At 35.5% G+C, this 24,460-nt stretch overlaps 3 protein-coding genes across 9 annotated transcripts in view; all 3 read right to left on the bottom strand.

Moving 5' to 3' along the window:
- Positions 1-3,942: 3,942 nt before the first annotated feature.
- Positions 3,943-10,148, bottom strand: LOC131941760 (mitochondrial chaperone BCS1). The gene is made up of 5 exons (XM_059301238.1): positions 9,965-10,148; positions 6,251-7,026; positions 5,879-6,034; positions 4,765-4,882; positions 3,943-4,266 (listed from the first exon to the last, which is right to left on the bottom strand). Exons 2-5 carry the CDS (start codon positions 6,966-6,968, stop codon positions 4,011-4,013), a joined length of 1,248 nt encoding a protein of 415 aa, XP_059157221.1. The 5' UTR covers positions 6,969-7,026; positions 9,965-10,148; the 3' UTR covers positions 3,943-4,010.
- A 3,553-nt stretch (positions 10,149-13,701) lies between these two features.
- LOC131941818 (dynein light chain Tctex-type protein 2B) lies at positions 13,702-20,316 on the bottom strand. Its single transcript, XM_059301361.1, has 4 exons — positions 20,048-20,316; positions 16,421-16,733; positions 15,360-15,484; positions 13,702-14,141 (listed from the first exon to the last, which is right to left on the bottom strand). Exons 2-4 carry the CDS (start codon positions 16,634-16,636, stop codon positions 13,976-13,978), a joined length of 507 nt encoding a protein of 168 aa, XP_059157344.1. The 5' UTR covers positions 16,637-16,733; positions 20,048-20,316; the 3' UTR covers positions 13,702-13,975.
- A 1,383-nt stretch (positions 20,317-21,699) lies between these two features.
- The window catches only part of LOC131941805 (ral GTPase-activating protein subunit alpha-1), a 33,038-nt gene continuing 30,277 nt past the window's right edge, over positions 21,700-24,460 (bottom strand). For 5 of the 7 annotated variants that reach the window (XM_059301334.1, XM_059301335.1, XM_059301336.1 and 2 more), the window contains one exon: positions 21,700-24,302. In XM_059301334.1, coding sequence (XP_059157317.1) covers positions 23,965-24,302 — 338 coding nt within the window. In that variant the 3' untranslated portion in view covers positions 21,700-23,964. The remainder of the gene's footprint in view (positions 24,303-24,460) is intronic. The other 2 variants (XM_059301342.1, XM_059301339.1) reach the window with 2 other exon arrangements.

The following is a 24,460-nucleotide window of genomic DNA, read 5'->3' as shown; positions in this document are numbered from 1 at the left end:
ATAATTATTGTGATAGCATGATTAACTCATGAAGGACGAGGCATTAATGATGATGAATCAAGTTAAATAAAAGCTTGTAAAAAATAAGAATACCCAATACACTAACCAATTTCATTTTCTTTAAGCTTGATGACCAGCATAAGCCCTTCCACCTCCACAATTATAGATTCTGTTGAAATCTCTTTCCATGGTATTTTCATGTGTAGAATATCTATATACCCCTCAACCAGAGTAAATGGAACATTGTAACCTTCTAGTCTTTCATTGATGGCCTAATGAATAGAAAAAAACATTAGGATAATTTGTTGGCACTTTGAAATATTGATGACATTATCTATGGATATGGGAAAATTTAAGTAAATTTATGTTTTTTTTACTATTATGTTTGTTAAAAGAAATAATTTTAAGTTATTTCTGGGAAGCAATATTAAAAATGTACGAATGCTTTTAGAAATATTATACCCATGGGTCAAATCATAACCTACACATTAAACTATTTGCTGGTATAGGTGGATATTATTTAATAGCCATGGGTCCATTTAAAGTTCCCTTCCCAAAATTCACTTGAAGCATCCATTTTTTTATAAATTTGATGGTGTTTTCATGGGAGATGATAGAGACAGTATGAAATACAATTTATTTCATTTTTTGTCTGCCTATGTCTAGCATAATATAGAATGCAGTTTACTTAATCTGCCAGTGATGAATAATATGATTTCTCATGGGGGATAATGTTGGGGGGGGGGGGGGGGGGGTGTCAAAGGGTAATTTAAGGGAGGGGAGCTTTTGTCTTTTACCATTATTGAAACTACAATATAAAGAAACTAGTTTGTTTTTTTTAAAAACGCAATATCAGTGTATATCTGGCTTTATAATCAAATCTAATATAAATATTATTCAATCATAATGTAGTAACAGACTGTAACATTTTGTTCAGTTTACCAGCATATATTTTAGCAGCTCAAATCGATTGTATCTATATATATAATTCTCTTCGTAGAGCCATAGAAAACACCAAGCTGTAAGTGTGCCTATCAGCCCCCTCTCTTCCTCTCTAGGCATATCCCTACAACCCCCACCCCACATGGTCTGGTGAGCTGTGGTTCACGCTAAATGTTTACAATCGTAGAGCCAGGTTTAGTGACGGCTATTAGGGGCAGATAATTTAGTTTGAAACTATTTGAAACTTAGGGGAGGTAACTAAGAGGAGGCTGCTTTCATGGGGGGGGGGGGGTGTAGGGTAGGGGTTGGGTGAAAGGATAGTGTTTTAAAGCAAATATTTTCACTGGCAGCATTGGTATTGTCAAATTCATAAATTATTAATTACTAAAATGTAGAAAATAAAACAACTAAATAGCAGCATATGATACGCGGGTCGGCTCGTTTACTATAATTTAGAAAAGGAAATGTTATTTGATGAAATCATATACCTTAATCATATTTAAAAAGCCATCCTGTCAATCCTCATCGTACTATTATTTTACTTATAATAAAATTAATACACTAGTCTGGTATAAAAAATTATTAGGCCTTAGAATAATAATTATATAATTATAATTAATTACCTATTACATAGGCCAGGATATTATTTTGCTTGGTTAAGTTTAAAATATCTAGGCCAAAAATACTAAATATTAAAATAATGTAGGTAGGCTATAGGCCTAATTACTATTAATTAGGTCTAAAATTTAAAGCATAATAATACTAATATATATTACTTTATTAGGGCTTCTAGGTTAGTATTAAGTATATTACTTCATCTACTACTAATACTACTTAGTACTTACTTAACAATGTTAAGTAGTAAGTAGTAGTAAGTTAACAGTTAACATACATCCCATCATATGTATTAGGCTAATATTAATAATTTATAAATAATAAATTAATTTAATAGGCCTTTCTTAAAGTTTCTTTTTATGCTTTTACTACAAGTCTAAATATTTTAATATTTTAAATAAAATTAAATAGGCTACCCAGTCAGCCCAGTCCCAAGACAAGTCAAGATTTTTTTAGTGAAGATTATCATAATGAAGATACAGCGAGAATTTCATGTGTTTATTTTTATTTAGCATACTGTATATCAGATATTGGATTAGGAAAATTAAACATCAATATTTCAAATCAAACTAAGTCAATGGAATAAATGTTAGCCTACTGGTTCTTTGTTTATTGTTTTTGTTTACATCGCACAGCTGTTTACCTCAGCATTCAGAAAGAGGCCAGCTAGGGATCCTCCATCGAGTCCGATATCAACTTGATCTGTAGTTAATTTATCCAACAAAAATTCGCCTAAATGCTTCTGGATATAAACTCTGATAGATCTCTCAAAAAGGCCATTGAAGAAGCCCTTTCCAATACTTTGAATAGACTTTTTAATGTAATCCATTCCAAAATGTTACCCAGAACAGTCTACACAAAAACAAATATCCGCCATTTATATGACCAATTTCTTTTTCTAAAAATATAAGGTAGATAACTCCTAAATTTATATTAAAAGGTTTGTGTGTAATAATTATATACATCTAGTCTAGATATAAATAGGTCCTTGGCCCAGTAAAAGATTCGCTGGGCAACAACTATATTTAGAGTAACACACTTTGTTTTCTTTATCCCCGCGTTTGAAATGTAATTTGGAAATCTTATTTCTAAATTAATTTAATTAAAGTATGATTTAATTATTTATATTCGTTACAATTACATGCATACAATTATCTTCATTACAACATATTTTCTATTTGAAACAATTTAATAATAACAATAATAACATTGTACATTACTTAAGAATTATTTGTCAGGATATTTACTACATCTAGATCTAGGACTAACTAGGATCATATTCAAAGAGATTCAAGCTCGCCTCCATTGTAATGTTTTAATGTAGGCCCTAAAGATTTTTAATTAACCTTTTAAAAGAATGTTAAAAGAAGTATAAATTAATGTAAATCGATGACGTAAAATGGTAATAAAAATAAACATTATCTACTACTTTTTATTAACTTTTGATTCAACAACATTAAACTAACAAGTCTCTTTTTATTTAAGGGGTTACAACTCTAAACAAACTTTAGAAACAAAATAATTACATAGTTACGTACCTTAGACTGTTAAACATCAGAATGGTTGATTTCAATAACTAGTAAGCGACTAATAACCTAGATCAAATAAGCCATCTTGTATGCACAATGCATGTATATATACATAAATACAAATATATAGTTTTTTTTCCTACTAAGAACTTTTAAATTATTGATTTATCTAAACAAGGTTTATGTCGAAGGGACGTAACAATGTAAATACTTTTAAAGGTTCAATTTGGCTAGAGTTATGACCCATTGATTATTTTAATATATGGTTGCTATGGTTTCTTTTTGGAAATTAACTGTTAAAATGTATATCGTTTACAATAAAAATTAAAAACAATTGGTGGTCTCAGAAAGCAGTGTTGAATCCATTATAATCTAGCCGCTTTTTATTATTTGAAAATAATACACCTATATTTTCTTCAGTAACGTTCTGTTACGTTCAACTCGAAGTTCTGAATAAAGACTAAGGTCAACATAGTTCTGCTGAGCTATTAAATTAGTGTTACTAGCTTAAATCTTAAATGTAGGACACTATTTTTAGGTCACTGCTAGGAAGACAAGCCTTAGTCAGGTTTCAAAAGTATGTGGTCCTATTTAACTAGAATTAATATTCTTGACTATCTATAACATTTATTTAAAATTGTATGCCACTAGTTCTTTACTTGCAGTAAAAACAAACTTCTTATTTTTTTCTCTTTTTTCAAACACATGTCTGTACTGTTTAAGTAATTTTATTTACTTGTTTTAAACAGCTAATTTATTGAAAAATAATTGGTTCTATTTTTATAAAGAGCTACTATGATGAATAAGGTATTTAGAGTATGCAAAACAGATAAATGAAAAAACAAATTTGACTGTTACATATCATGTATTTACAAAAATTGTAAAATATGGCATATACATATACAACAACTTGATCTCTGTAAACTACAAATGAACTATGTCTTCAACATGGGTCATCATAAGGTCAGGACTGTTTTTGTAAAGCATAAAAAATCCTTGCACTTGAGCTGCTGATATAGATTGGCTGACAGAAAAAACTTTACTAGAGAATTCTTGCGCTCTGTGCTCTGGTTCTTCTGGATAGAATCGCCTAAACATCTGTTCAAGTTGGTATTCAGTAGCAAAGCCAATCTTTTCTTTTAGGTCTACCCTGCCTGGTCGAATTAACGCTTTATCCAACCTAGTAAACAAAAAATGTGTTTTAAAATACAAATTTAATTTGAATCATAACAAAAACTATTTTATTAGTTACCTTTACATGTTTTAGTGAAAATAAAATAACAGAAAGTTCCTACAAAAAAATGCTTCCTTTTAAAGAAATACACCAAAACAAAATAACAGAAATATCTCTTAACATTTTTCATGGGTCTATGGACAAAATTTGTTGAGGGTATTTTGTAAGGATTTTTTCTTATTACATTCTAACTGCACATTTTAAAAATGTATACATTTTAAAAAGCCTGCAGATCAAAGTCTGACATAAACAAAATGACCTTTTGTTTTTCTTTTGAATAAAACTTAACCAGTAAGAGGTTTCTGGACTGCTATTAGGTTGTGGCTTAAAGTATTCTTTAACCTAGATTGTAACTTTTCCATATAAGTACAACACCCTCATACCTCCAGGAGCTAGAAGAGAACCACAGTACAAAGTCTTTAGTAAAAAGTCAACAATCATTACCTGTCAATATAATTTGTTGTCATAAAAAGTATCCTCGCCTCAGTGGAAGCAACACCATCTAATGCATTCAGCAGACCAGAGAGAGTTAGCCTGCCCATTCCCTGATAGGCTATTGCATCTGAGGATAACAAGTCATTTCAAGATTTACATTTTTCACCATAAATAGTACACAGAAGGATGCATCTTTAGTATGAATAAAGCCTATTCAAATAATCTATACATAGGATTAATAAAAATACCAGACTAGCTTTAAGATTAACACATAATAATAAAACAATAATCTTATCTAATAATTGGCTTATTTCTTCCCTTACTGAAAAATATTTAGAATAAATTTTTGTTTTAGACTTGTTTCTATGATACCAATGTCTAAAAATTGTATTACATTTTAAATTTGAACGTTGTATTTTACATTTTAAGAAATTAATAGATTGTTTAAATGTTAATTAATCTGCTTAAATGCCATATTTAATGTAAATACTCTGATTACTAGACTAAATTATATTGGTTAAAGGGAAATAGCCCACATTTATTTGCATCGTTAGTTTCTCAAATTACTAGTCTTTAAAATTTATATTGTCTTAAAAGAGGCACAAGGATAACATTTTAAGGATCAACATGGAATGACAATATTAAGAAAAAGATCTACATGATTATTGATGTTTAAACCATGCCTGTCATCTGAGTGGATTTAGAAAATGTCATGTATAACTTTACAACATGGTGTACATTTTTTAAGAGGTGGTGGTCGAGTGTTTGCGTATAAAGTTGGGGTAAAATAAGGTCGGGATGGACACGATGAGAGAGCCGCTTTTGTTGCATAGTGCAGTTAATATTATGATTGGCTAAGTATGTCTGTCTGTTTGAAATTTGACATAAATAATCAACTAAGATAGATCAACAGGTTTTTAATGCTACAATTGAATGAATGGTACTCAATTTGAATGAAATATTTGTTCATATTTTCGTTTCATCTTGTTTCCATTAACTTTATCCAAGGAACTGACTTAGACAACTAGGAAGCTTACAAAACAAACATTTTAAAACAAATATTTGCCTGTCATGTAACAGGCTATGCAGCTTGTGATAAATAATTAAACAATACCATACTAACTTTCTTTATTCGTATCTCTGCTAACAAAGGCTGCGTCAACATCTTCTAGAAGTATAATACTCTGCTCGGGGGCGTTTGTTAAAAGATGAGTTAGACGATCATCAGACATTCCCTTATCACTCAGATTCAACACGCAAATACTGTAATCAATTGAACCTGAAACAATGCTTAACGATGTGAAAAAATAAATATTTCACTAAAGCATGCTCATAAGACAAAGAAAAACTATATAACCAAAAATATCTTTAATTCAATCTAAATCATTTCATAAGCTGCAAACAAACTATTAATTCGCAATTTATAACTACTGCAGAATTTACTAATATGCATAGTGAGTATAAAAAAGTAATATTAAAAAGCAGAATAATTTACCCGCTAATGCCATTATATAGCTACTTTTTCCACAACCAGGTGGGCCATAGAGTAAATATCCTCTGCGATAGGGGATACCTCGTTTTAAATACCACTTGGGATTGTTGATGAACTCATGAATATCATCAGAAATGCGTTGTGAAACACCATAATCTAAAACAACTGAGTCCAATGGCCTTTTTCTTCTAGGGTATCCTAAAGGCCTCCATTCAGCACCTGCTACAGTGTACATTACTGTATTTCCTTCAGAACTTAAAAGAGCTAACCCTCGCGCCTCCTCAAGGATATTCATAAACATCTCTCTATTTCTTCCAAAAGCTGTTAACGTCACTGTCTCAAAAATATCCACCATTTTATTATCTCTGTTCCTCTCAACTATAATTAAATTTTTTTTGTGCCAGAAATAATGGTTGCCAGGGCTGGGTACAAAATGAAACCTGGTCTTGATCTGGCCAGCAGCTGACTGATGAAACTCTGTGTCTACACTCAGATGCTGGGTGTGGGTTCCATACTTCGTGATCCACTGCAATAGCCAATGGTAACTTTTATCACGACTAGTCACCTCCATTGTAATCATAAAATGGCGTCGAAAAACAACAGCTCCAACTTGAAGACCTCTCCGTCCAACTGCTGCCAGTAGGCCTATACCAAAAAGCCCAGCTCCTGCCCCAAAGTAAGGGTTGTCTCCTAGTGTTGATAAATATTCTGTAATTGCCATGCTTTAATGTTCACTAATGTTTATACTGACTTTGTGCAATACTTTTACAAAATCAGGCCTGGAACAAAAGGAAAAATGTATTATTACTATTGAAAGTTATATCAAAATGTAAAAATCGTTATAGATATAGATTAGATCTAAACAGATTTAAATAAAACTTTTTATATAGCAATTATTTTTTAATGATTTAATCCAGAAGTTACAGCAGATATCTGAATACTATTAACTACAACCACATTCAACTGACTGGAAATTTAGAAATATTTTTATATTCATATTCTAGTTTTTTATTTTACTTTTTAACTCTGCTCTTTAAAAACTACTGTTGATTTACTGAAAAACACTTTATAAAACAAAAGGAATATATTTAATTTAGCCTAGCCTAGGTTAGATTCTAGTTTGAATTACTAACTTGCTAATCAAGCTACTTTACGTAACTTTACTTACATTGTACTTATTGACTTAGTGCAACTGTAGTGAATTTGTTAGGAATCAGACAATAGTGCTTAGTAGGGCAAGAAGAAAAATGTGTATCTTAATAAATAATTGTTTATATAGCATAAAAATTGGATGAACTATTAGGCCAAGCTAGATCTTTAATTAGAATATCTTAGTGTTAGTTAGGAGCAAGCCCATATTATGGAAATCTACTTTAATTAGATGATATTTTTATGTTACTTGCATGTTTGATGTATTTTTGTTTAAGTACAACTTATTGATGTTTGATATAATTTGCATCATTCTAAAGGGAATTGTCTGTGGTTTCAGATGATAACTTTATTAGAATTTTAGGAGATCGCGTTAAGTTTTTATATAGAGTTATTTGGGGTAGGTTAGCACAAAAGCAGGGGAAATTTTCACAGGTAAGCGCTAGAGAGCAAGGTGTTCATCATTTTTTATCGTCTGTGACTGAGAAACAGAAGAGAAGCAAGAACATTACATTTTCAGGCAGTGAAAACAGTACATTTGGTGGCAGTGAAAATGTTACAATACTATGTAGTACCATAAGTTAGAGTAAAGTAAACTTTAAACAGCAGTGTTTATGAGCAAGATTTGCTACATAAACAGCTGCCATCTGTAAATTAGAGTGGTTTCCCCTGAATCTCAAACTCGAATTTTACCGAAAAAACTTAAGATGGCTGCTAAAGTCTAAAGTAAATAGTAAATGAGCTTCGTTGCATCTGGTAAAAACATCGCTAGTCTCTATTTATTACTGAAAAGTTTTAATACAATTGTTTTTGTACTTTCAAAAGAAAATATAGGCCTAGGCCTACTCATATTATTAATTATTATTTAAAGGCATATTCATTCATTCATTCTTTCTCTCCCACATTACTAATTTTGGCCGAATTAACGACGCTAAACTAAAGTTTTACCGAGTACTCATGAGATTGAGTACTGTACTGAAGCAGAGGCGTAGCTAGGGGAGGGCGGGGAGGGCGGCCGCCCCGGGCGCCGACCCTAGGGGGGGCGCCAAAAGGGGTAGAAAAAAAAATTAAAAGCTCATTTTTAGCTGCAGTTTTGAATTATAAACAGTTAAAATAAAGAAATGTAACGGCTGAGAGCCTTTACATACTGATTTAACTGTTTTCTACCTTGGTTGTGTAACTGTAAAACGTATATCTTTAAGAAACAGTGACCGGAAAAACCGCTTTCCAGCTTTCCTAGATGGGGAGGGGGGCGCTTTTTCGAAGACTAAAATCGGAAAAATTCACACCGGATTAAGGAATAAACCGATATCGCCTAGAAAAGAAACCCATTGAACTAAAGCGTATTTTAAGATTGTGTAACATAAAAAAGAGTTAGCAGACTGTCGGAGCGGGTGGATGGGAAGCGACACTCTTTGCCAAAATGTTAAGAGAGAAGAAAATTAGTATATTGTACTGATTATTACTTTGTTCAACCTAACTGATAATTCAAAATTGCAATATTGGCCTACTATTATCGAAATTGTTCTAAAGATACGACCAAAAGTAGACCAAATAAGGCTTGCACCTTCTACAAAATGCACTCTAAAGCAGTGGTTCTTAACTTTTTGGAGTACCGAAACCCACCCGTTTTATATGCGCAATCACTGAACACTCCTTAATAGTTGTATCGTCCACAATGAGAAAATCCGATCGTGAATCCTATGAGTCGGGTGTGTGTCTTGACCTCCGCGGAAGCACTGAGACTGAATTACCGAACCTCTCGGGTTCGATGGAGCCCACTGTTCTAAGCTCTTTTGATTTTCTACTCTTTATTCGTTTGGGCATCTTAAGGGGAAATTAATTGGCGTCAAGTGAAGTTTTAGGGAACGACAATCAGCGTAATTGTTAATTTTTTTTCCAGACTGTCGCACACACAAACACACACGCATATATATATATATATATATATATATATATATATATATATATATATATATATATATATATATATATATATATATATATATATATATATGGGGGGCGCCAAACTGAAAGTTCGCCCCGGGCGCCGGGAGGGGTCGCTACGCCTCTGTACTGAAGTGTACTGTTACTGTACGTAGTCACTAGACTCTAGGTACAGTGTGTGGCTTTAAAAAATTAAAAAAAAAACATTTAAAAATAAAACACTTTAACTTTAAGTTAAGTTTAGTTAACAACTTTAACTTTAAAAAAGTTAAAGTAAGTAGATATCTAGTAAGTAGTTAGGCCTAAGTAATTTAAATTTCACAAAGTGAAACAGTGGTTGTTATTTATAATTTTGTTAAATAGTAAATAGTTACTATATTTTTTTCTCTCTCATCTAAATAGTAAATAAATAGTTAGGCCTATTTAATATTTTTTATTTAGAGGCCTAGTTACTACTTACTCTTACTACTACTAGATCTAGTACTACTAGATTCTAGTACTAGATCTAGATTCTAGATTCTAGTCAATATCTAGCTAGCTACTCAGTAGTAGCTAGTGTTGTACAATGTACTTGTGACTTGTAGTGATTACTTTAAGTCTTTAACTAAACTTAGTGCTCACCTGTTTGAATGTCGTTTTTTAATGATTGGATTATCAACTTCAAAGCCTAGAATCTACGTAATGTAACAGGTTATCAACCACTTGCTTTTATTTATTTACTTAGGCTAGTCTGTTTACATTTACAACCTTGAAAATTATTACTTTTCTTTTAAACAAGATTTGTTTTGGTAAGATCTGATTCTGATCCTACATTTTAGTGTTTTGGCTTCTCTAATTGCCAAGGGTTATAAATTTATTTGAAAAAATCATAAAAACGTTTTAATTACCAGCTTTTATGTAATAATGCACTAAAAAGTAGAAAATAAATTATTATTTAAAAAACTATAAAGAAAAGCGTGGGTCACTTTATTATCTATTGGATAACTTTACTAATATTTAGGAAGAGACCAACGCATTTCTGTATATTTTTTTTAAATAGTAGTGTATAACTTATTTTCTACTTTTTAGTGCATTATTACATAAAAGCTTGTTATTAAAACGTTTTTTTTTATGATTTTTTTTTCAGTACTTTAATTTTTTTAAATTTACAATAGAGTTGCATGACTAAAAACCATTGCGCGCCAAATGAACATGACAAAGCGCGTATAATAGTGCGGAATAGTTGGATATGGACAAAATTGTAATTAATTTATAAAAAATTAATTAGACATCCAATTAAGTCAAATTTAATGTCATATTGCATTGTCTTCATGTCTTGACCCACGTGCCAACTTTGAACTGAATCTGTCAGTTAGAAGTGTCCGAAATTTCGCTCGGGCGTTTCGATCTAGACAGAGAAAGCAAGTTAATAAATAAAATGTCGGAAAAATAAACCAAAACTTGATCAACACGTAAATCTAGCGATCTGATATCTAGAATCTAGATCTAGATCTTGATTCTTCGTTGCAACACTGCAATCTAAAAAATTATGTGTTTATGCTATAAATTAAATTTAGATTCGTTTTCCCTTTGACTTTGACTAGAAACGTGGAAATAAACGTGTATATTTGAGTTATCTACCTTGAACGGTTCGGTGTCATACTAATACTAATGCTACTAATAGCGACCATCGCAAATTCGACAGAACTGATGCTGACGTATATGGGCGCTTTGTTGCCTCTTTCAAGTTCGTTTCACAGACCCTCCCCCCTTCACCCAGTAGTGAATAGATCATTGGTTCCAAACCTTTTTGGGGATACTGAACCCCACCAGTTTCATAAGCGAATTCGACGAACCCTTCGTAAAAAGTTCTATCGTCCGCACTGACTAAATCTGATCGCGAATCATTTAAGCAGGGTGAGTATCTTGACCTCCGCCGAAGCCTTGCGATTGACTCATTGTGTCTGAACCCCTGGATGGAGTTCGATCGAACCCAAGTTAAGGATCACTGGAATAGTGAGCTGATGAATTTACATATAGAATTTGTGTGACGAATATAATTCACAACACAATGAAGACAAGACTTTTTTTTAAAATAATTCTTTATGTTATTAAATTTTTTAATCATTAGTATGTGAATTATATAAGACTAAAAACACCAAAAAATGTACATTATTTTTTTTTATGTAATTGAGGTTGACTTCTCGTTTAGCCCGAAAAAGTGAAAATCGTATGGCTTGATCTAAATCCATATATAATATCAAGCGCTAGGTGCGTGAGTTGGTTAATGGTGATGGTGAGCCAATGGGGTTTAGAATGTAACGTAGAATATATGAGTGGGGGGGGGGGGGAGGTGCATGCAGTGTTTCTTGAAGACTTTTTTTCTCCGGGGGGGGGCACTTGAAAATTTTGGGGGGCGGTAGACTTTCTTGGGGGAGACGGACACTGTTAAAAGTATATATTTTCTATATAAATTATATAAATTTCAGTTCGTTCGGGGGGGGGGGGCGGTAAAAAAATTTCGCCCCCCCCCCCCCCCCGAAGAGATGCCTGGAAGAAACTCTGGGTGCATGTAGGAGCCTAAATTATTTTTTTTTAGTTGCGCTACTGTTTCCATAGTGACTGTCTTGACCGAGGTCCCACAATGAAGACAGTAGCGCAACGTATCGCTATTGACACTATTTTTCATGTCACCAGATGTATAAAAAAACCAACCTACATGCTGACAATGAAATGTGTTTCCAGTGGAAAAGGAAGGCCAAGGCAGACAGGCTAGAAATCAGCCGAGAAGGCGAGCAAGAGTGACATGATTGGTAGTAAAAACGAACAACAGTATGAGTATAAGTCAATAGAGTTGGAATTATTATTACCGTTACAAAATTCAAAGAACTTAAATTCTGATTTTATTTTAATGTCCAACATACTTTTTACATTGAGAATTGGGTATAAATGAGCTATTATGAATAATATATCGCGCGAAATCTGTGTCAGTGATACAAAGAAGCAGTGGCGTAGCGAGATCGGGTGTCACCCCCCCCCCCCCGTAATTTTTTTACATATATATATATATATATATATATATATATATATATATATATATATATATATATATATATATATATATATATATATATATATATATATATAACTATTCCATATACTTGTGTATGTGTATACGCATGTGTATAAGTATTCACACATTATTTTTGCTGGGTGTATTTAATTTCCCCCCCCCCCCCCATACATGGATGTCGCCCAAAAAACTTGGGTTCATTTTGATTTTCTTCATATTTTTCTTGAGGCGAGGCTACAGTCGACAACGTCAACAATGCTCACTATTGACTAAGGGAGACAATTCTATTAACATTACATTATATTGACATTTCAATCGGAAAATATAAAGGCTAACGACATATTTTTAAAAAAAAACGGTATTAGCAACTAACCTAAAGTTCGGATTTTGTGCTCCCTATTTGGTTCAGCCATATCTTTCAAGGAGTCCGCCACAATAAAGTGTTAAAAAATATTTTCCACGGCTTGGTTCGATCGATTGTATTCCCATTTACAACGGTGTGTGTGTGCGTGTGTGGGGATGGAGAGAGAAAAGACCAAATGAAATTAGACAAATTATATTATGTACAAGTAAACCGTTATCTATGAATGAAAGTTGGCTACATGGCAGAATGAAGAATTACTAGTCTAGACCTATTGTAAATCTGCATTAATCCTCTCAATGCCGATGATGAAAACTTTAGGCTAATCCTAAACGAACATGGCAAGGCAAATTGGCGCTGTAACTTACATGTCTGACTTTAGCAGAGGCAAGAAAAGAAGAGTGAGAAAGAGAGAGAAAGAGAGAGTTAAAATTCAGTATAGACCTCTATGAAAAAGAATGTATTTGTTAGATTAAAAAACAACAAAAAACTTTAAAGACCATATGATTCAATATTTTTAATTCCCAGTATAAGAAAGATCATCTTTGTCAATTTCCATTTTACATAAACATGCTTCAAGTTATATCTTACCCTGTTATTTTATGTTTAAAATTACTCTTAAATATGGCCTACAATGTTATTCTAATTAAAATTCTAGCCGTCACATTCTCATTTCATTTTCATCCTAGCTTTTCCCACATTCACTCACCCATATGCGTAGCGAGGTCGGGTGTCACCGGGTGACAACACTCCCCCCTCCCCCCAGAGGCGACCCTTCCCGGGGACAAACTTTCAAATTTTCGATTTGCACCCCCCTCAAACTTTGGATTTGCACTCCTCAAGTTTTCTCTATATATTTTGCTATTTTTGCCTTGGTGTCACCCCCCCCCCCCTAAATGGTGTCACCCGGTGCGGTCCGTACCCCCGACCACCTCCCCCCCTCGCTACGCCTCTGCACTCACCAGTTTCACACATTCACTCACCAGTTTTACACATTCACTCACCAGTTTCACACAGATAACAAATCATGGCCATAGTTTCAACAACTTGTCTTTGGTTTAAACAGCCAGTTGCGCTAGGCTGATACTCGCACGTCATAGCGAAACAATAAGTTATCGCCCCTTTCACTGGACTAATTATAAGCCTATTGATACACATGTCCACTGTTAGGGTGAACCACTTCCAAAGGGACGAGAACTTCCCTGTGACGTCACACCCTCTAGTCCTGGTACACGGCATACACACAGCCCACGGCGACAAAATCTGGCCCTTTGTATGTCAGCGAGGCGTAGTTGTCCAGCTGGTGGTTCCATAAAGCCCGACTTGCCAGTTGTACACCCTGATCCTTGTTCTCCACGATTGTTACAATGGCCAGAATTTTGTACCTGCAGACAAGTGTTTTATTATGTATGAGTGCTCAAGTCAAGATTTTTCTACTGATAGTTCTCATCCAAAATGGAAGAAAGAGAAAATTTAATGCAAAATACGTGATAAGAATTCTGTTGTCTTTCTTTTTTTTTTTTTGGGTGGTAGATCGATAATTACGTTTGATTAAAGTTTGCGGTGGTTATCTAATAATAAATTGTTATATTGCCACAGTGGGTTACATTAACATACACAGGTCTATCTCCTTTATATCCGCCTACTTTATATCCTTTACCTGACATCCACCTTCCTTACATCTATCAGTACATCCACCTACGTCCCTTACATCCATCAATACATCCACTTACCTGCCTTCCATCCATCTATACATCCATTGAACTTACATCCACCTATAAATCTACCTACCTACCTCAAAATCCACCATTATATCTTAGATCCACCTATACATCCACCTACCTCCTTTAGATCCACCTATACATCCACCTACCTCCTTTAGATCCAACTATACATCCACCTACCTCCCTCACATCCACCTACCTCCCTTAGATCCGCCTATACATCCACCTACCTTCCATAGATCCACCTATACATCCACCTACCCCCCATAGATCCGCCTATACATCCACCTACCCCCCATAGATCCGCCTATACATCCACCTACCTTCCATAGATCCACCTATACATCCACCTATACATCCACCTACACATCCACCTACACATCCACCTATACATCCACCTATACATCCACCTACCTCCCTTAGATCCACCTATACATCCACCTAAACATCCACCTACCTCCCTGACATCCACCTATACATCCACCTACCTCCCATAGATCCACCTATACATCCACCTACCTTCCATAGATCCATCTATACATCCACCTACCTCCCTGACATCCACCTACACATCCACCTACCTCCCTCACATCCACCTACCTCCCTGAGATCCACCTATACACCCACCTACCTCCCATAGATCCACCTATACACCCACCTACCTCCCTTAGATCCACCTATACATCCACCTACCTCCCTGAAATCCACCTACACATCCACCTACCTCCCATAGATCCACCTATACATCCACCTACCTCCCTTAGATCCACCTATACACCCACCTACCTCCCATAGATCCACCTATACACCCACCTACCTCCCATAGATCCACCTATACATCCACCTACCTCCCATAGATCCACCTACACATCCACCTACCTGTCCAGTCCTTGCATCTTGACCCTGTCTCTAATGAGCTCTGTGAGGGTCTTGATGAGGCGAGGGAAGACCTTGGCATCGTACCGCTTGCCGTGCAGGTAATGCTGGAACACGCCCCTGATCACCTGCAGAAGATCACGTGTACAGGTGGTACCGCACATTGAACATTTGACCGTGGCCAAGATAAACTTACCACCAGAATTTCCACGACTTTTATTTTTTAAACGTTTGGAGTGAAAAAGTCATTCTTCATTCCGATTAGACCTAGAGAAGTCTTACAGTAATCTACTCAGTTATATACACTTGAGGGGTAACTCATGGGCCAACATCAAACAGGGGACAACTGAAGGGTCAACCTTAATTAGGGGATAACCTTAATTATGGGACAACCTAAATGAAGGGACAACCTTAATTAGGGGACAACCTTAATTAGGGGACAACCTTAATTAGGGGACAACCTAAATGAAGGGTCAACCTTAATTAGGGGACAACCTAAATGAAGGGTCAACCTTAATTAGGGGATAACCTTAATTAGGGGACAACCTAAATGAAGGGTCGACCTTAATTAGGGGACACCCTAAATGAAGGGTCAACCTCAATTAGGGGACAACCTAAATGAACGGTCTACCTCAATTAGGGGACAACCTAAATGAAGGGTCAACCTAAATCTCAGGAATCATCATTGCCACATTTCACATGAGAACAGTTTCTTTTAGGCATCTGTTCGAATGGGGGGGGGGCATCTACCGAAGAAAGTCTACTGCCTCCCCTCCCCCCGAACGAAATATAATTTATATAGAAAATACCAGTGTCCGCTCCCCCCCCCCCCCCCGAAATGTTAATCCGCCCCCCTCCCTCCTCGGACACAAAAAGTCTGGAAGAAACATTGCGAGAGAAGTACTGTTTTAAATTGATAGGTTGATAAAGATGACGTTTAAAATCTTCATTACGTTTGTCAAGTTAAGGTTAAACACAACCAACTGTAAGGATCTGATTTATAACCTCAAACATTACAAGACTCGAATAGATGCACCACCCGAAGGGAGAGAATCAACGCTCACCTCTTCGGCGCTGTGACAAGAAAATCTCTTGTCGAGGTCAGGAGCCAGCTTGTATGTGTTTTCGTACGCGACATACGGGGTGGGCTGGCTGACGGTGGTGGATGCTCCCAAGTTGGTCAACATCTTCATCTTCAGCCTGAACCTGCCCAGCTTCAGCCTCGTAGATGACCCCAGGTCACTTCGTATTTTCTCGGAGAAGAGGCTGGACTTGGACATGTTTGGTGTTGTCTAGCTCCACTCAAACGTCAAGATTTGCTGTACGGCAATCAAATGTATTGATCTTGTAAATAACGTCTAAATCAAGAGTTGATGCCTGAAATAACACAAGTAGAATCTAAATGTCACATGACCAACTTCGCCAAAGCCAGCAAGTAGTGAAAAGGTATTAAATGACAAAGTCAACTTGACTACGTGCCTTCTCGCTACGTGACCGTAATGTTATGGGAGTTGAGTTTTTTAATGACAGTAAACAGGGGAGGGAACCTCTGCTATTATGTTTCAAAACAAATGTTTCGTATGGTAAAATTTTGTTGAGATAGCTGAATGTGCGGACACAAGTCAATTAGTGACGTCTTTTATGCGGGCACATTGTGCGGTCAATTAGTGAGTGACGTCTATTGTTAAATGAGAGGATACAGGTCAATTAGTGACGTCTTTAGTTAAAGGAAGGATACAAGTCAATTAGTAGCGTATATAGTTAAATATAGTCAAATGTGCGGATACAGATCAACCAGTGACGTCTTTAGTCAAATGTGCGGATACAAGTCAATTAGTGACGTTTTTAGTTGAATGTGCGGATACAGGTCAACCAGTGACGTCTTTAGTTAAATGTGCGGATACAGGTCAACCAGTGACGTCTTTAGTTAAATGTGCGGATACAGGTCAACCAGTGACGTCTTTAGTCAAATGTGCGGATACAAGTCAATTAGTGACGTTTTTAGTTGAATGTCGGAGTTAGGGAAAATGTGACGACATTGCAAGTAAGTCTGAGAATCTAAAACTTAACCCACAAGCACTCAAACCGACGTCGGGCTGCATCATGGGATTGTAAACAAGTTTTGTGGGGTGGGGAGGGCTGGTTGTTTTCGGGTTTATTGAACACAAGGGTACCGAATCTCTTGATAAAAACTCCCTGACAGTTCCAGCAGTAAATATCAGGGTTACGTCCGTCTGAAGGCTGTTGGGCTTTATTTATGGCCCAGTGCTTGACGGGGCTTGAACCAATTAACGAGCATTCAAGAAAACCTCGGCTCTAGGCGAGAAGTTTTCATGGCGAATCTAGCCTTGACATCGGTGGGTTTCGGTCAATAGCGAGACAGCTTCAGACGGCATTGGTATGTGATGAAATACCAAAGGGGTATAACTGGAGTCGATACAACAAAGGGGGATAAACAGGTGTAGAAAAACAAAAGGCAATTTGATTTATAGGAGATTATGGGACAGCTAGATTGATAACTTACCCGCGGTTAGCTGAATAAAAACGATGGACGATATAACTCTCAAGAATTAATTTCTCTTCACTGTGAAATTATTTTCTGTAACTTCTGGCTAGCCGCAAGCATTTAGATTTAGTTCAGAGGTCACACGACCCAGGGAGAGTGTATGATGAGTGGCGCGTGGGAGGCTCAGGGTAAGGTTGGGGAAGTGGGGGGGGGGGGGGGGGGGGGTGAGGTGTCAGATGGTATGACGAAACACACTAGTGCATTTGAAAAAGTCATGTTTAAAACCAAACGGTAGCTGTTATTTTGCGATCTCTATGAGATTATTTGTAAATTGTTAATAGAAATTAATATACTCAATGTCAACCGACCTTAGGAAATATTTTAGAAAGAAATTGATGTTTAAAATAAACCGGGAGTGAATGGCAAACAATATGTGTATAGTAGTGCGGAATATTATCAGTACTTTATAAATTCACTTTCCTTTTTACTTTCTCGTATATACGTAGTATAGAGAAAGTATTGTAATCGTGCAAAAAAAAAAATCGAGATTTTTACAAATCTCGACGTTTTACACCTCACTGATACGGAAAAACATAATTTTGCAATCTTGTCCGTATGTCTGTGTGTGTGTGTGTCTGTCTGTGTGTGTGTCTGTCCGTGTGTAAACACGATAACTTGAGTACCGTTACAGCTAGGTTGATGAAATTTCATATATAAGTATTATATTAAAATCGTAGATCCGTATCAACTTTTGAGCGATTTCCGACAACCGGAAGTGGTACTTTTTCTACTTTGAATTTTTCAAAAGCCTATAACTTGAGTACTATTTCAGATAGATAAATGAAATTTCACATGTAAGTAAAAGATCTAATTCTCTACCTTCTGTTAAATTTTGAGTAATTTCCGTTGACTGGAAGTAGTAATTTACGCTACTTCCGATTTCTCAAAAAACTAATGTTAATTTTTAAAGTACTAATACTATTGCGCACCATTATACACACCTTTATTAGGCGTTCGCTTGGTGCGCAATTGTTTTTTACTGAGATTCTATTCTATTTTTAAAAGTTTCAGTATTTAAAATGGATTAAAAATCATAACTATATCCCCAGTTACCATCCCCTGTTGTTTTATATAAGAATATTCGAGAAAGTTTAGGGGAGATCACTACCAGTTTATTTTTTGAGAAATCGGAAACAGCGTAAATAACTACTTCCGGTCAACGGAAATTACTCAAAATTATTTATATGTGAAGTTTCGTTATCTATCTGAAACAGTACTCAGTTTATAGGCTTTTGAAAAACTAAAAGTGCGCCTATCCAAAAACAAAAATAAATAAAGCGGGAGTGGTCTCCCCTAAACTTTCTCGAATATTCTTATATTAATATATAACACTACGGGGGATGGCACCTCGTGATAAGGACATGATATTTAATCCATTTTTTATTACTTAAACTTTTTATAATAGAGTAGAATCTCGTAGAAAAAAGAATTGCACACTAAGTGAACGCCAAACAAAATATGCATAATAGTGCGGGATATTATTAGTACTTTATAAATTAACATGCGTTTTTTGAGAAATCGGAAATAGCCTAAATTACTACTTCCGGTCAACGGCAGTTACTCAAAATTTGAAAGAACGTAGAGAATTAGATCTTTTACTTATATGTGAAAATTCATGTATCTATGTGAAATAGTACTCAAGTTATAGGCTTTCGAAAAATTGAAAGTAGAAAAAGTTCCACTTCCGGTTACCGGAAATCGCTGAAAAGTTGATACGTATCTACAAATTTGATATTATACTTAATTATGAAATTTCATCAACATAGCTGCAACGGTACTCAAGTTATCGTGTTTACAGACACATTCACACACACGGACAGAATTGCAAAGTCCAGTTTTTCCGACTCGATTACGCGTAAAACGCCGAAATTTTTAATAAATCTGGATTTAGAATTTTTGCCCGATTAAAATAAGTCCGCTACACTCCGTTTATGATGAAGTACTGAGAAGTAAAACGGTGGAAACTGTCAAAATTTCATGTGATTTTTGTGCACGATTACAATACTTTCTCTATACTCAGTATACGAGAAAGTAAAAAATGTAGGTAAAGTTCTAGTAACTGAGTTTTAATAAAACAAAACCTATAGTATGATTTTAAAAAGGAAATAATTGATAATTAAAATACCTGTCATGCAGAGATCGGGATTTGGTTAATTTTCTTGAGTTCGGGTCCCTGGTAAAATGTCCGGGTGGTCCTTGGTATTATGTCCGGGAGGTCCCTGATATTGTTGGGTCCCTGCTAATGTTTGGGTCCCCTATGATGTGCAGGTAGAGTAGAGCAAGCGGGCCGGTTGTCTGTTCCGTGTCTGGTAACGTAGCGCTCTTACCTGGCGGTGAGAACCTGGCGGATCGAAGCCAATCACTTGTCTGCCCCTACCTGTGTGTTTACCTGGTAGAAAGGGGAAACAATGGAGGGGTCGGCGCTATGTAATCATATTACACATTTGTGTCGGTGGGGGAGGGGGGTGGGAGGACTTAAAGGAAATAAGAACATCAGGTGAGAGAGGGATTACATTTTCCGGGGGGCGACACTTATAAAACTATATAACTCCATGCTTAAAGAAAGTCAGGAGGGTCTGTTAGCCCGGGTATATTAATTTGAGATGTTGGCCTATTTAAAAACGTGAAAGGATTCACTAGCTGACATTTATTGTTATTACATATAGACATAAAACACCAGTATAGGGGGAATGGTCAGTCACTGTACACACGGACATAGACATACAGGGAGTGGTGGGACACAAATATTGCACTAATTGCAGGCTGACAAATTCATGCCATTAATGAAATGACGCTTAATCTCTCGCAGGTCTCTGAGAACTAAAATTCTAAAATGTGTTTTTAACTCTTGCAGACTGACCTGATTACGTGTTTTTAACTCTTGCAGGCTGACCTTCTGATTACTACGCCACCGTGTTTTTAACTCTTGCGGGTTGACCTGATTACGTCACCGTGTTTTTAACTCTTGCGGGCTGACCTTCTGATTACGTCACCGTGTTTTTAACTCTTGCAGGCTGACCTTCTGATTACGTCACCGTGTTTTTAACTCTTGCAGGCTGACCTTCTGATTACTACGCCACCGTGTTTTTAACTCTTGCGGGTTGACCTGATTACGTCACCGTGTTTTTAACTCTTGCGGGCTGACCTTCTGATTACGTAACCGTGTTTTTAACTCTTGCAGGCTGACCTTCTGATAACTTCGATGTCATGTTTTTACATGATAAAAATAAACATGGTGACGAGGGGAGATAACTGCTAGAAAATAATTATCTCATTAGTGGAGACACATTCAAAACATTAATTAGGGATGACATGACCGAGTTTAATATTTTTTGCCAAACGTTCTACCAGTAAAACTGGTTTTAATTGGGATTCGGACATGTATCATACTTGGTCTAAATTTTAATATAGGTTTTAATGGGTTGATATTAATAGCACACGTTACCTACTACACATTTACTCTTTACCAGCCACATCATTTTGAATCCAACATCCCCTCCCTTCCCACCATTCGGACTCCAACTCTCCCACCTATCAGATGCCACTACCTCAGGCATCCAGTGGATATTGTAGAGAAGTGGGTGGGCTGGTCAATAGATACTAGAGGCTGGTCAATGTCCATTATGTGAAAGAAGATGATAACTCAATTTTGTTCATGCCTCATCCAGCTTCAATAAAGGAATGTTATTTAAACATTTGTTTTACTTCAATGTAAATACATAAGCTCCTACTACTAGTCATCTAACAGAAACCACAAGAGCAAAGATTGTGAAGAGGATGAACACTTGTTTATTGGTAGATAAATAATTCACCCAATTCCTGCTTAATCAACAGCAGCCATATTGATCGTATAGTTTGATATAATACAATATTGATCATATAGAGTTTGATATAATACAAAGATGACCACAGTATTTGGAGTTGATACACTCAACAACAAAACAATGTACAACACAACCTGCTCCATACCAAGATCAAAATAAATAGATCATCCACACTAAATATACAAGCACTCATGATTTCGGCTACACTAGATTCAAGTACAAGCGAATATATATTCAAAGTAAATGCTCTATTGGTTAATTTATAACCAACCCATGTGATGCGGTCAAGCAAACTAATTCCCATGTTTAAATTAGATGGTGAGCAACTGAAATGTTAACTAACAAGACTTTCAACTACAACATAGCTGTCAATTTCACTATCATCTTCAAAGGTTAGCACTACCAACCAGGTTGACAATCCACAATATCCATGACCAACCCAGGTTGACCATCCACGATGTCCATCACCAACCCAGGTTGACCATCCACGATGTCCACAACCAACCTAGGTTGGCCATCCACTATGTCCATTCCATGACCAACTAAGTTGACCATCAACACTGCCTATGACAGATCAAAATTAATCAGCTTGGCGAATGTTAAACAGTTCCAAAAAAGAAAATGCAATGCCCAAGAAACTATTTACAATTGAAATGAAAAAAAATTAGTTGATTTGGACCCTGAAATTGTAAATATAAAATGTTCCATTTTTTCCCTTTCAATTGATGTTCTATTTCTGTATGAGCCAAATCTCAGAGTGTAGTTCACTAATTCATTCCATTTACATCATCAACTAAAAAAACAAGTTGAGACATTACATAACATGAAGATATTTGCCTAATAAGCCCATGACTTCCTCCCATAACAAAAGTTACTAAGATTCACAGCATTAGAAAAATGTGTAAAGCTTATTTCTAAACCCTATTATATTAACAATAGCCATGGGTTTAAATGTACTTGATAAAGTAAAATCTAGAGCATCACATCCAATGAGTCCATGTCAGTAGAACAAAAACTGCTACCACTGAGGTAGGGAGTAGCCAGAAAACTCAACAAATAATATCTATAAATATCTACCTGAGTGTACTATTCATTGCACTTCCATATACGGCCATGACTTGATATAATACATAGCTAGCTCTGGTTTAAAAAGGTTACATATAAATCATAAACCAAACAATAACTAGTTTATAAATAAAAAAATAGAATACATCACTAGTTAACAAAATGTGAACCTTCACCAGGATCTAGTCATTTTGCACCTCTAAAAGTTATGAACAGGGAGTAGGAGCAAATACTTTTTTGACAGCTTCACAAATGTTTGTTTCAGCCTAAGTTATCTATAGTGTCTTGTAAAATTAGACAAGATAGTTTCTCCCTGTCATCACTGAACTGACCTGCTGTGTACTTTTAAAAACAATGGATTCTCTTCTTTAGAAAAACTCTGGCTACAACAATTGGGTAAAAAAATATATAAAAACTGCTTGAGAAAAAATGTTGGTCCAAAAGATGTTAGGTAAATCCAAAGTGACCCAGTCTGCAGTAAATTAGCCATAGCTAATAGACCATGGGTCAGATTCTATAATGATATTCACTATTGAAATAAACACAAGCAGAGCTTTAAATAGCAATGTTCTAAGAGATGCCACTCATATCCTGGTGGAGGCTCTAACTAAAATATTTTACAAAGTAAACTTACCAAGTTGACAGACTCATGTATATACTAATCAGTAGAAATGAACAATTCACTGATACAATGTATATTGCTGTTTTCTAAAATGTTAAAACATTTAAAATGCAGCTGCAGTATTTAAAGTAAAATATACATGGTCTTTGAGTATTGCTTGTAATTTATACTGTACAAATCTAATGCTCTCTTTAACTTCACTAATGGGTATGTACTACTAGCCCAATATCCCCTGTTTTTTAAAGTAAAACTTGATTATCTGTACTTTGGTGAATACTTTGCATTTAATTTTCATGTTTATTTATTCATTATAAAAAAAACAAAAATTCTTTGTTTTTACAAAACTTTGTAATTATTAAACAATAACAAACTTAAAAAAATGTATTCACCAAAGAAAACTGGTTGTTCTGCACAGGATATGTGTTATATAAAATACATATTCCAAGAAATAATTGACAATGTCATTAAACCAAATAATTGCTTAATAATTTAAGAATGTATATATACACACTGTAGGCACTGATCCTCCAATTATTTTTTATGTTTGGACTTGGGGCTCTCTGAATGAGATTTCCCTTTCCTAGTTTTTGGACTGTTTTCTGCTTCCTTCTTGCTGGTTTTGGACTTGGAACTGTCAACAACATCATTGTTGTTGTTGGCAGGTACAGGCAGGGCGGCACTCATGACCCTCTTGCCATTCCTAGACTGTGGACTCTCAGGCAATATGAAGCCAGAACCAATGGTAGGGCTTGGAGACAGGGAACTCTTAGAGCCTGAAGATCTTCTAGCTCTGATGGACAAGCGCCTGGCTGTCCTCTGGAATCTATTCTCTGAGGCCGCTGGTACTTCTAGTAATGCTGAGTCACTTGCTGAAAGCAAAGAAGGAACAGATTAACTACTAATGTCAACAAAATAAATCACTTGAAGTATTTCTCACTTATTTTCCTATCATCAGACCAAAACGTAGAAATAAAACTACATGGTTTCTACTATATGAAATATCCCCTATCCCCACTAGTTTTCTAAA

This window comes from Physella acuta, unplaced genomic scaffold, assembly GCF_028476545.2.
Source record: "Physella acuta isolate Inbredline_101_S28 unplaced genomic scaffold, ASM2847654v3 ptg000373l, whole genome shotgun sequence".
Lineage (NCBI taxonomy): Eukaryota > Metazoa > Mollusca > Gastropoda > Physidae > Physella > Physella acuta.
The sequence above is the reverse complement of the archived record's forward strand: the minus strand, read 5'-3'. Positions and strand labels throughout refer to the sequence as shown.

Coding starts and splice junctions, on each gene's coding strand:
- LOC131941760 (XM_059301238.1), bottom strand. CDS start 6,968: ATGGCAATTACAGAATATTTATCAACACTAGGAGACAACCCTTACTTT. Junction 6,035..6,250: donor CTATATAATGGCATTAGCGG/GTAAATTATTCT, acceptor GCATTGTTTCAG/GTTCAATTGATTACAGTATT. Junction 4,267..4,764: donor ACAACAAATTATATTGACAG/GTAATGATTGTT, acceptor TTTGTTTACTAG/GTTGGATAAAGCGTTAATTC.
- LOC131941818 (XM_059301361.1), bottom strand. CDS start 16,636: ATGTCCAAGTCCAGCCTCTTCTCCGAGAAAATACGAAGTGACCTGGGG. Junction 15,485..16,420: donor CTTGTCACAGCGCCGAAGAG/GTGAGCGTTGAT, acceptor GATCTTCTGCAG/GTGATCAGGGGCGTGTTCCA. Junction 14,142..15,359: donor AAGATGCAAGGACTGGACAG/GTAGGTGGATGT, acceptor ACTTGTCTGCAG/GTACAAAATTCTGGCCATTG.